Raw genomic sequence first — 12888 nt, forward strand, 5'->3', positions numbered from 1 at the left:
ACTTAGCAACAGAAATTTTGGTCCCAATTAGGGTCGTTAAGCAAGGACTACCTGTTACAAAAAATGGTATTAAAGGTTTGGATAGACTGTCTTTCTTGTCTTTTTCAGCAATAGTGGATAAGTACAGAAAGTGAGGAAGAGATCCCATATCATTTCAGATAAGCAACTTAGTGGTTGAACAGAGGAATATTAGCTCTCCATGTGGTCCAAATGTTTTAGTTTGTTTTATCAGCACTCACAGAGTCTCTCCTAAAAATCCTGTATTGTTTGTTTCAAGGGCAATCATTCTGAGCAGACTTAAATGATATATTGACAAAAAGAATGCACATTTGGTTTACATTTATGCTTCAAATTTTGCTACTTAACAGTGGTCTTGCCTTTTTATGCTGACGTTTTATGGAATGTAGATATATACAGAAATTTACTGAGTGTTGTTTTCAGTGAAAATCATACAAACAGTATAAGAAAACCCACAAGCTATGTATAAGAAAAGGAATTTTATTTTAGGTTTTCCTTCTATGCTAAAGGATTCATTTCAAATATATAAAAACCCAGCTTTTTATCTATTGAGATTCAAAGCAGCTTGTACATTGGCAATCAAGTTATACACAAGATCAGCTACAAAAGAAGAAGAAAGAGGTGGAGAGGGGAGGGAAAGAGAAAGAAAGAAGGAACTTTTAAAACAACCTTTAAAGTACACACATCTCTACTTCAATTAAAATCCGGCAGGTTTAGTCCAGCAAGCAGCTCAGATCTAGGAGCAACCCCATCTCCACCCAGAATAAACTGAATATTTTTCATTCAGAAGGAAATGTAACACTGTTTAAGGTAAAGGTAAAGGTTTTCCTTGACGTAAAGTCCAGTCGTGTCCGACTCTAGGGGGCGGTGCTCATCTCCGTTTCTAGGCCTTGGAGCCGGCGTTGTCCGTAAGGACCTGTTTAGAACAGGCAAATACCCATTTCCCTGGAAAAACATATTTCTATTGTTACTTGGCCCATATTTAGACACTCCTCTTCCCAATGTGTATGTGAGTAGGTTGTGTGCACATGTGCAACATCCTGGTGGCTCCAAATCCTTGGTTCAAAGTAGAATGAATAATTAGATGTTATCAGCCTTCAGATGGTGATGCATTCCAGAGACCTGGACAGTCATGCCTCAGTAGCTTTATAACAAATTTAAATCACTGGCAGGGAGGGCAACAAGGTTGAAACCTTACAAAGCAATTATCATATCAAGGATCAATAATCTCTACCACTTCTTCCATATAAATTAAGACAACATTTACAAGTCCTAAAAGAAAAAGCAGAAAGAAGAAGATAAAGTATTTTCAATAATGTCAGGCTAGTGAATTATGGATAAAATGAAGACACGCAATAATTTGCTAAGGTATTTCTCTGGTTTCCAGTATCTACAAATCAAAATATCAAAAACTGCCTGACAACAGGACATTTTCAGTCAGCTTCTTCACTTGAAAGAAGTATTATTCATTTTAATGATTGAGTATCCTACCTGTTACAACTCTAGGGCCTCAGAGCAGCTACTAGGAACATTGTTTCTCACATTACTTGCCAAACATGCCTCAAATGGCAGTAAGACAAAGAAAAATGTTTCTGAAGGACTGTAAGTCCAAACAGATTCTAAAAAGAATGCTGTCTTTCAAACAGTCTTGTCTCAGATCTTTCAGGACTTTATACACAATAAACATAATTACACCTGGTGCACCAGCTGGGAATCTTCATAAACTGATCAGATTTGGCAACCCTTGAGTTACCCTTGAAAAGTTCCAGAAGTTACAATAGGTACAAAATGTTACAGGTAGGCTGCTAATTGGCACAAGGTTCAGGAATTGTGTGATCTGTACTTAATTAAAGCATTAGTGGCTAATTGCTTCCTGAGCACAATTTAAAGCATTTATACTGAACTTTAAAGCCCCAAATGTGCTTAAGGCTTGACTACCTAAGCAATTACATTTCCCACTGTGAACCAGAGCAGTGAGAGAGGCCTTTTTGAGATCTCCCTGATGTCAAAGGCTCATCTTTTTCACCAGCAGTAGAAGGCTTTCTCTTACATTGCTTCCAAGGTATGGAATCCATTCCCTTGGGAGTTGCTTTTGGATCTCTACTTTCTCAGATTTTAGGAAATTATAAAGACACATCTGTTTCACCAGGCTTTTAACAGTTAATTGGCTTTAGTATTAATTTCAGTACTGCATTAACTTTTTAGATTCACTTGTTTTCTAAGTTTGTTAGCTCCCTTGAATACTCAATAGGGTAGAAAGGTAGGTCACAAATGAAATAAATAAAAAAATAAGACAACCAGAATTTGGATTTGGCAAAAATGTTACAAGTGATCAAATATTCCCTGATGAAGCTGTGAAGTGGTACAGATTTGATTTCCAAAGGATACTTCAGAGCATATGGGACTATACTACCCATCTGTAGCAAGCTAAAGTAGCCATGTCTTTTTCTGGCAACTGCATAAGATATGGCTGCTTTAAGGTGTTACATGCAGTACAGCTATTACATTTGCTATCCCATGCATTCCAAAATATACTTTGGAGACTGTATCAGAATTACTGCACAACCCTACTCCCTATTTACTGGTTGTAGTCACTAGCCTGGTTCTGGTATTTTAGATCAGCTAAAGTTTTTCAAAGGCAGTACAGGGAGTGCCAATAGGATGTACATCACTCTCCAGGAAGGATGAAAGACACCATGAAATGGTGCCTCCAAGTCCAACCCAGAACTTCAAAAGAACATCATGTATTAGTATCAAAAGCCACCAGCAAAACTGACAGGGTCATGTTGCTTCTTTCCAGTTTCTGATGTAGATAGCCTACAGAGGCAAGCAAAGCACTCTGTCTCAAAATCAAGCCTGGTGGGAAAAATAAACTGATACAAAAAGAATGTATTAGCAGGACAATTTTAAAAAAAAGTAAACTGTACCACACACACAAAAGCAAAAAACTGTTGCTCCAAACATCAGTCCCATTACTGTGCTGAAATATTTTGAGGCAATTCTAATAGCACATTTCCTTATACCAGAAAGCAACTGAGAATTTGCCAAGATAACAGGAAAATTCCCAACAGCTGCTAGGAAACAATTCATCAGACTCCTGGTGGACTATCTTAATTAGTCTTCTACCCGTGCAGAGGATTAATCACAATAAAACTTAATCACAACTAACAGTAATTTGCCAAAAACAAAGAAGCTCCTCCACACCTAAATAGTCATTCCACTCAACACAGATAACCATACTCAGAATGTTCCTTATTGAATAAGTACACCCAGATATCCATTGTTCTTACACAGTTGTGAGATACCTTTGTCAGGACAGCCTCAGTTTGTATGGTGAAATCTCACTGTACAGGAAATTGAGAGATTAGCAGCATCATGCCCAAGATTACTTTGGCCAATTCAGGAAAAAAAGATCATTGTGTTGCAGAATGGGTGGTACATGAGCAAACTCCCTATTCTGTCCTGAATACTCAGGGCTTTTCTGCACAACCTGCTAACCAATCCTGAAGATACCTCAGCAAATTGCTGTGGAACACATGAATAAAGGAAGTTGCATTAAGCTCACCCCTGACCTTTTGAGAAGAAATGCTGAACTTGTCTTTTCCTTTCCAATAGTGAAGTGGTGTTTTCCAGCTTCTTCTGCACTAGTCATGCATGTGATCTGTCTAAAACACATCATTCTGCGATAAGGCCCCTATTAGCTACATCAGGTTGCTGTGGGCATGGCTCTTCCCTCTGGGCTCTGGCAACTATTTGTCTTTTAGCAATGGGACAGTCAGGGCTCTCCTCTTCATGTGTAAAAGGAGAAGCAGGAGAGCAGAAGGGGGAGGTTACCAAAGTGACCTCCTTCTCCTCTTGACTGGTGGCTGAAGAGCCCCTTTCTCTGCTTCCCTTTCCTTTTTCAGCCAGCAACCCCAGTAAAGGGAAAGATGAACTGCTCCCTCTCCTTCTCTCCCTGCTCTGCATGACACCCATGGCAAGAGAAACTAGGAGAGAGAATGGGGGGACTGGGTCACTTCTGCCTCCTACAATTTCTCTCCTCCAGTGGCAGAAGTGGAAGGGAGAGAAATTGGGGGAAGTGGGGAAAAGAAGCAGATAAACTCCAGTTTCAGTTCTCCAATCCTGCAGGATGGAGAACTGTCAATAGAAGAGCCATTTTTCCTTCCTTCTCTCCCTCTAACTTTGCCTGTAACCCATGTCAAAGAAGGAGGGAGAGAGATTGAAGGACCAAGTCTCTTCTCTATCCCAGCTTCTCTTGCCATAAGAGAAGTAGCAGGTAACATCTCCTTTAAAGTCTTCCAATTGCATAGAGGGATTATTTCATGGGGTTGAAGAATTGAAAGCAGAAGACCCATGGTTCTTCTGCTGCCATTTATTTGCACTGAAGTAGGCATTCCTCACTCCGCTTCTCTTCTCTCTCTACTTCTTGTTAGCAGAGAACCTCTATTCTGCTTTATTGCCAAGGCAGATTAGGAAATGCAAGTAGTGCTTTTTTTTTTTTTTTGCTGGAATACTTTTGGATACAGCATTTTAGTATCTAGTCCTGGATAACAGCATTTCAGTGCTGTCGAACAGAAGAGCTCTCAAAATGAGAAGAATGGAACACCTACTTGGGTGACCAGAATTATAATAGATCACCACACACATAAAAATCCCTGAGTTTCTTAACTGTTACACAAAGCAACCAATAATGGGCAAAGGAGCTAGAACTATTTTGTTTGTGGCTTTCTGATTTTTGACAAATCGCAGTGATGAAAAACATTCTTTTCAGATAGATAGGTATCATAAAAAAATTATCTAGTTTAATTTTATTTTACCATTACTTTAATGATAATTAATACATCCCATTAAAATTTATATAGCAGCTCAGAGTTCTTTTTGGTAAATGGGTGGCTATATAAATTTGTTTAATAAATAAATAAATAAAAATATTGAAGCTGTGTACTATATATTTTTCTTCCTAATTCTACCACTGCATAGACTGATATTCTTCTATGCCTGGAACAGGTGAGATAAGAAATGTATGAGATAATTTGAGCAATGTACAAATGCCCTCATTCTTTTAAAGGAATTTACCATTTTAGAATCTAGATGCAATGAAATCAGTGCATCTTACTGATTTCCTTACTAAAAATTGTTGAAGCTGAGCTTGAAAGTCATATAAAACATTAGCTACTGAATCTAAATCAGTCAACTATTTTTTGCAAGCTAGTTTCAAGTCTTGTCTTTTGCTATTAATCCCACGTGTTAAGAAACAGAAACTAGATTCAGATGAACAGCTGCTCCTGTTTAGTCTTCACAGCATTAGGTAAGAGAAAGATTTTCTTTTATATATGTTATGTATATATGTGTGCGTGTGTGTGTGTATGTTCGTTCTTTCCTTTTTCCTGTGGCTTCTTATTAACACAGCTGGAATGGTTCCAAGGTAAAATCCACAAAGGGAGAGGGTGAACAATTGATCTTCTGTAATAGTTAAGCCTTTACCAGTCAATCCTAGGGATTGCTTAAAAACTTGCCTAAAAACTGCAAATTGACACATTTTGCTTTTGAAACATCTCTGCTTGAAATCAAAGGGAGCATTCTATTTTTATAAAAATATTGGTGGAAACAGAAGTTAAAAGAACCTATGGTTTCTACATGCCAGGACATGGAAACATACAAAAGAGATAAATCAGATCCTATACAAGTTTATACAAAAGTAAATTCCAATAAGTTCAGCCAAAACTGAATCAAGGTAAGTATACCTAAATTGCTGATTCAATATCAGATTACATTTTCAAACATAAGTACAGTCGATAGTTGTACCCAAATAAACTTTTAAAAAGACAGAAACACACAGCAATAAAAGAGAAAGTTTATCTACTCGTATCTGTTTTTCCTTTTATGTATCCTTTTTCATATGATCAATATAGCACATATGTCATTTAATAATTCTTGAGTACACAAAAGCAGAGGAGTCAAGGTCTCCAAGAACTACTATTCCTTGTCTGCTTTACAAGTCAATTTCTCCCAATTGTAAAGGAAGCAGTATTTCAGCAGCTTTATGTTGGTCTGATCTAGGACAGACTTTGCTCTTAATATTTACTGATTTGGCAACAAAACTATTGCACTCAGGTAGTCCAAGGGTTACGATGGCAATTGGGACTGGGATTGCCATCACTAAGTGATGTGGTCATATAGCACATCACGTGACTGTATTGCCTAGCAATGCCTATCCCGGCAGTCCCAGTTGTTGACGCAACCCCAAGACAGATGGGTTGTTAAGCAGGCAAAGGCGGGAATCCCAGGTAATGAGCGCAGAGGTTAAGCTGGGTACCATGGACGGGTGGAAGAGGCTGGGGAAGGCCTGGCACAGGCCACACATAAGCCACGCGTGAGCCAGGGGAGTAACTTTGAATGGTCGCTGAACAAATAGACATAAGCTGAGGTATAGATAAAATAGATAATTATTAAAACATTATCAAGGTGGAATATATATAGCCTTCCAGATATAGTTCAGTTATAATTCCTGTTATTCCTGATAGTCAGGTTCACTGGAGCAGATGGGAAAAGGAGGACAAATTTATAATTTGATGGGTTCTCTGTTCCTTGAATTCAAAAGCATTAGAAACATCCTTTTCAAGTAATTTGAAAACTGGTAAGTATTTTAAGCAGTGGACTACTTGGTGCTCTCTGAGCTTGGTTGTTTGCTTGCAGATGTTTCGTTACCCAATTAGGTAACATCAGTGCCAAGTAAGGGTGGAGTTTGCTCCTTGTTTATATGTAGTAGCTTGCCCTGCCAGTTTTGGTGGGGGTGTGGTAGTTCCTTGACTAGGGTATTGTTTTCTGCTTGATTGTTTGTCTGGTGTTAATCCCTGCTTATTTGGGTATTGGCTGCTGGACAGGATGTGTTCTGGTCTTTTTGTTTCGTTCTTAGCTTTTTTATTCTCTCTTTTGAATGGTGTGTAAATATGGCTTATCTCTATGTGTCTATTGATTTTAAACAGTTTTAAACAGTTACATTTTTGAACAACCAATGGCAACCAATACTTCAGAGCAGAAGAAACCAAAGTTAAGAACTATTCTATAAAGTTTAGTCATCTAAATTATTTGGAATATATTCCTGAAATACACTGTCTTTATGTGCAAGGCATAAAGCAAAGAAATAACAGTAAAGACGAGAACAGGCAAGGGAGACAGAAATATAAAATACTTGAAAAAAGTCTATGGATGGAGAGAGAGGAAAGAAAATTCTAATATAGGAAATTTTGTACCTACTTCCTATTGTCAATGGCTGCCATATCTTGATTGCAAAGTTCCAGACAACCACAAGATGGCAGCAAAGTAGTTGTCCAGATTTTTGCAATCCAGATATACTAACTCTACTGCAGTTGAAATGGGGATTCTTCATGACTGATTTATGCAAAGGGCTTTTGTAAATCTTATATAAATTATAGTAGAAAGAACTGACAGCTTCAGTGGCAAGATCCCAAGAAAGAAGAAACATTTTCTACAGAGATATCCCCAAATTGTTGTTTAATGACGCAGTTGCTTCTTGTAATCAAGGGAAATACCCAACAATTAATTGCGCTTATCTCACATACTATTAAGATAACAGTCAGAATTTTGCAATTTTGAGAGTTCAACAATACATGGAATGAAAACTGCCAAATGTACAAGCTAGATTCAAAAAATACACAGATACCTGAGATCACACTGCTAACAACTAAAAGGTAATAGAAAAGGTGAGTTTCCAAAATATGTTTATGTTTGCTTTATTGGTTATCTTAAAGCTTTTGACTGTTTTCCATCACAACAAATTGCAGATAGCCCTTGAAAAGTACAATCAGGCTTATCTCTAATAATGAAGCTAAAGCTTAAATATTTTGGACATGTAATGTTAAGGTGACGTGGTGGCGCTGTGGGTTAAACTGCTGAGCTGCTGAGCTTGCCGATCGGAAGGTCGGCGGTTCGAATCCGCGTGACGGGGTGAGCTTCTGTTGCTAGTCCCAGCTCCTGCCAACCTAGCAGTTTGAAAACATGCAAATGTGACTAGATTAATAGGTACCGCTTTGGCGGGCAGGTAATGGCGTTCCGTTTAGTCATGCTGGCCACATGACCACGGAAGGGTCTACGGACAAACGCCAGCTCTTCGGCTTTGAAACAGAGATGAGCACCGCCCCCTAGAGTCGGACACGACTGGACTGAACGTCAAGGGAAACCTTTACCTTTACCTTACTAATGCTAAGGCAAAAATCAATGGAGAAGACCCTGATGACAAGTTGACTAAATACTATCACTGATGAGCACAAACATGAGCTTATAAGAATTCAAAGATGCAGTTACTGACAGACAGTCCTGGGAAAACGATGTTCACTGGGGCACAAATCCTCACCAATAGACGTGAGGATATCAACTGGACTCATTTTTTTTTTTAAAAAGCCATTTTTAAGAAGTCAGTTGTAAAAAAACAAGATCCTTTGAATAAATCAGAGGAACTGGCCTGATGTCATGAATACTGATGGCGAGCAGGAGGGGGCCTCTATCCAGGGGGGAAAACGCATGCGTAGTACTGAGGAATTAAGCAGCCATTCAAAGAGACACAGATCAGACCTGCCTTAACTTTCGGGGTTTATCTGTCTGGGTTTTTCCCATGCTTCTTCAGTTTGTTAGGATTCTGTTTAATGTAGCAGTAATAAGCACTAGAGACCTACTCCTCGTCTCAGCGTGATTTCTGACTGTTAGGACATCTTAAGAAGAAATGAAGAGTCCCCCTCTTTGGGGGGAGATGGGCGGTAATAGAAATTTGAATAATAAATAAATAATAAATAAAAGAGCCAGAAGTATAAGTGAAATACAATACTATGGACCAATTAAGAAAAAAGAAATAAAAATTAATGGACAATAAGAGATAGACAACTATAGGTAAAAGGAATAAAGAAAAAAAACCTGATATTTACTGGTCATGAAAATTTCTGGTCAGGGCACTCTGATGAAAAGAAACTGATACTTGGTAAAGAAGAGCACTAGAAGACAAAGTTATTAAACAACTTGATACTCTCCAGAATATATGTAGATCAGGGCTGAACTGTGGAGTCCTTGGTGTTTTCTGAGCTTGGTCATAATGAATGTCTGCAGGAAAACAACCAAGCTCAGAGAACATCAAGGACTCCACAGTTTTGGTCTATGATTCTCATAATCCATGACTGTTGACTATGCTGGCTTTGACTTTGGGGAATTGAGCTCAAGATATCAGAGGAAAAAGAAAAAAGAAGAGGGACTGGAAATAATTCATACAGAATTCAGAATTTTGTAAAATCTGAACATATGTTTTTATTAATCAGTTTAAATGATAAATATCTACCATATTTAAGACACAAAAAAACCACTCCTTAGGATTGTGAGTTCTTACATCAAACTGATAAACAGCACTAGTAAACAGTAACATATCTGAATGGAATGGTTATAAGGCTTTAACTTTCATAATTTTCACCCAATGCATTTGAAATAAGTAAGCCATATTTGAAATAGCAAATATGATACACATTATATTCATGTTTCTGAGTTATTTTTTTTCTGTTTTCAATAAACACAAGTGTTTCTCAGATACAAATACTTCAGAGCATGACTTGGGGGAAATTAAGTCTGACTTGCTGTTCTCTTTCTGAAAAAAACTAATATTTATTTTCTTTCCTAATACCAAATGTTTTCCATTAGCAAAAGAAGGAAGGATGGATAAAAGCTTTTTACATATCTGTTGCTTAAAAAGTATAAATACTATATATTATACTGAACGTTTGTATGCTATGGGGTTGCCTTAAAAAATTCCAGTGTTTCATTTGCCTCTTAGAACACTCCTGTATATTTATACACAGAAGTCTCACTGTGTAATGAAGTTTATTCTTACATAAATGCTTACATGATTTGAACCTTAAATGGAAATAATACTAAGAATTGAAATAGAAGTGTGGAATTAAATAAATGAACAGTATCTACAGAGGTAGGTAAAGGTAAAGGTTTCCCTTGACATTAAGTCCAGTCGTGTCCGACTCTAGGGGGCGGTGCTCATCTCCGTTTCAAAGCCCAAGAGCCGGCGTTGTCTGAAGACACTTCCGTGGTCATGTGGCCGGCATGACTACACGGAACGCTGTTACCTGCCCGCCGAAGCGGTACCTATTAATCTAGTCACATTTGCATGTTTTCGAACTGCTAGGTTGGCAGGAGCTGGGACTGGCAACGGGAGCTCACCCCATCACGCGGATTCGAACCGCCGACCTTCCGATCAGCAAGCTCAGCAGCTCAGCGGTTTAACCCGTCCCTTTTATCTACAGAGGACACGTTACAAATATTTCAGTTTCTGTTTGTTATGCTCTAGTTTAGAGGTTCTTGAATTTTCTTGATTCACTGTGTCCTTAATGTCTCAGTAATCTTTTCATGGTGCCCTACTTCATTTGGTATCCAACAGATGTCGAGAGTTGCTGTATTTCCCTCAAAAATTTTAAATATCCTGTGGCATACCTGTGAGTTTGCTGCAGGGACCTATAGCTCCATGGTGCTCGGTTTGGGAACCATGGCTCTAATTTATAACTCATTATGGTTTTGTTTACTGTTTGATACACACAAACACCCACACGTACAATGTTGTTTGGCCCTATAAAGGGTCCCTAAGATAATTCACAAGAATTAGGTCCTCATTATTGAGATAGATATAACTCCACACAGGTACTTACATGCAGTCTTGTGACATAAAAATGTTCCCCAAAATGGTCAAAGTAACTAAATTCTCATTACAGTTAAAAATTAAAGACTGTTAAAGCAAATTAAAATATAACAGATGAATCCACAAATAATATTAAAATAGAAAAGTAGAATATAAATGATTACCCTAAAATTAAACTAATTATATGCCAGCTCTCCATTTCAATATTTCACTGTCAGTTCTAGTTCCTGTACCTGTTGTCATTAGTTTGATCTTCTTTATATTTAACTGTTTCTCTAACCCTTGCTAAACCAAATCAGATTCAACTTAACATTCCATTAAGATTTTTCATCAGAAATACCCTTAAAATGGAAAATCACAATTCTGATGTAGACCGTATCAGAATTTTGACCATATTCTTAGACTTACAGTAACCAGCAGCATGCAGGTACCCAATAATGGGAAGAAAGCACTCTAACATAACTTGGAGAAGTTTATTTCAATGTATTTAATTACAACTTTATCAAGTTAAATTCATACTTTGCCATGTTCTTTTTAAAATGCTTGCTGTAGAACACCAACTGTATTATGCATATTCATCAAGTGAAAAAAGCTGTCATAAATATTAATATAATACGCACTGTGATTATTAATATTTTAAGAGCATATTAATGGAATGCATAGCATTTCTTTTAAAAATGACTCATAGATTCATAGAAGATAGGCTTTTTATAATGATGTTTCCCATAAGAAGAAATTTCTTATTTTAATAGTTAAATCCAGTGCTTGCTAAATTTGCAATCTTATATTACATATATGGAACTTAAGCAATAATTACAGAGAACTAGAAGAAAATGAATTTTGAAACACAATAATGAAAAACAAGTATCTTACAGAGTAACCTTTAATTTTTGAATTCTACATTAAAACAGTTGAATAGATTTACCTTTTTCCTTGGATACTAAATTAAGAAAACATTTACACTGCAATGAGGTACAAAATACAAAAATAAAAACCATACTGCATCTAAAGACCTAAACATCTAAGTTTCACTGATTTGAAAACTTCTGACCAGTACCCACTACCCTGCTAGAGGGTCAAACATTTCATATATCTTTTTCAATACACAAGAACTAAAGCAATTTTTGTTTTTAAACGTGTCATTAAACCACGAATATTCAAACCAATATTCTCCATTTCTTTATACCACTATATGTTCAAGTCTTCAAAATGAAAGTTTTGAACAGGTTTTTTTTTTCATTTCACTTACCCACAGTATCACAAGGCTCATCTTTATGCACACAGAAATCCTTCCTAAAATTGGGATGAAAAAAAGATAAACCCTTAAGAATTTTTTCTGTCAGATCATTTATTATTGTTTGACTAATTTGTGCACATTTCAATGTCTTTAAAAATGGCAAATATCTATTTAAGCAAAAACCATCTTCAAGGAAATCATGACATTAATAAATGACCTAAACTTTTATTTATGATTATTACATAGAAAGCAATTTGCCACCTACTGTATTATATTTGGTGTCAGATTTGTTATTTTCTCTGATCTTCAGAAATTCACTGTCTTTCAAAATTCTTCATTCCATATACTTTATAATATAGAACTGGCCATGTTGTTTATTTTTAATGTATCAAATGTAATTATTTAATTTAGATGAATAAACAATATATATGTTATTCAAAATCAAATTCAAGGCAGCTTACAAATAAAAATATAGATGCAAGAAATTTCCAACAATTCTAACAATTAAACGTAATATACAATAAAGCCCACAGCATTATAAAATGCTAATAGAAGTTTGGATTGTAAGTACTTTGCTGTTATTTATATAACATTATTTTCACCAATAGTGATAACTCCTACAATACATACGTGTATACTCTATGTAAATATAAGCATTTCTCTTTTATATTAAGAAAAGTTATTTATTTATTTTTGGTAATTAAAGAAAATAATAATTCAGTGCACAGTCTTTTCTTGAATTTTGAAATAGCAATACATTTAGGTCTACCAATCTTAATCTTAGACTACAATAAAAATTTTCTGGGAAAACTTCAATCTTCACTGAGAACTTCATGTAATACTTTCTCCATCTCAGAGATGCACTGATTTGAGTTTTGCTATGTGTTGCTGCCATTTCCTTCTGAATCTCTGTTGAACCCCTCTTCATTTTTTG

The 12888-nt window shown here is 36.5% G+C and overlaps 1 protein-coding gene across 1 annotated transcript in view; it reads right to left on the reverse strand.

Moving 5' to 3' along the window:
* The window catches only part of ADAMTS19 (ADAM metallopeptidase with thrombospondin type 1 motif 19), a 129373-nt gene that overhangs the window by 62931 nt on the left and 53554 nt on the right, over positions 1 to 12888 (reverse strand). The window contains exon 7 of the mRNA XM_063295261.1: positions 11967 to 12010. Within this exon, the coding sequence (XP_063151331.1) occupies positions 11967 to 12010 (44 nt within the window). The remainder of the gene's footprint in view (positions 1 to 11966; positions 12011 to 12888) is intronic.

The sequence above is a fragment of the Candoia aspera genome, chromosome 2 (genome assembly GCF_035149785.1).
Source record: "Candoia aspera isolate rCanAsp1 chromosome 2, rCanAsp1.hap2, whole genome shotgun sequence".
NCBI classification, from domain to species: Eukaryota; Metazoa; Chordata; class Lepidosauria; order Squamata; family Boidae; genus Candoia; species Candoia aspera.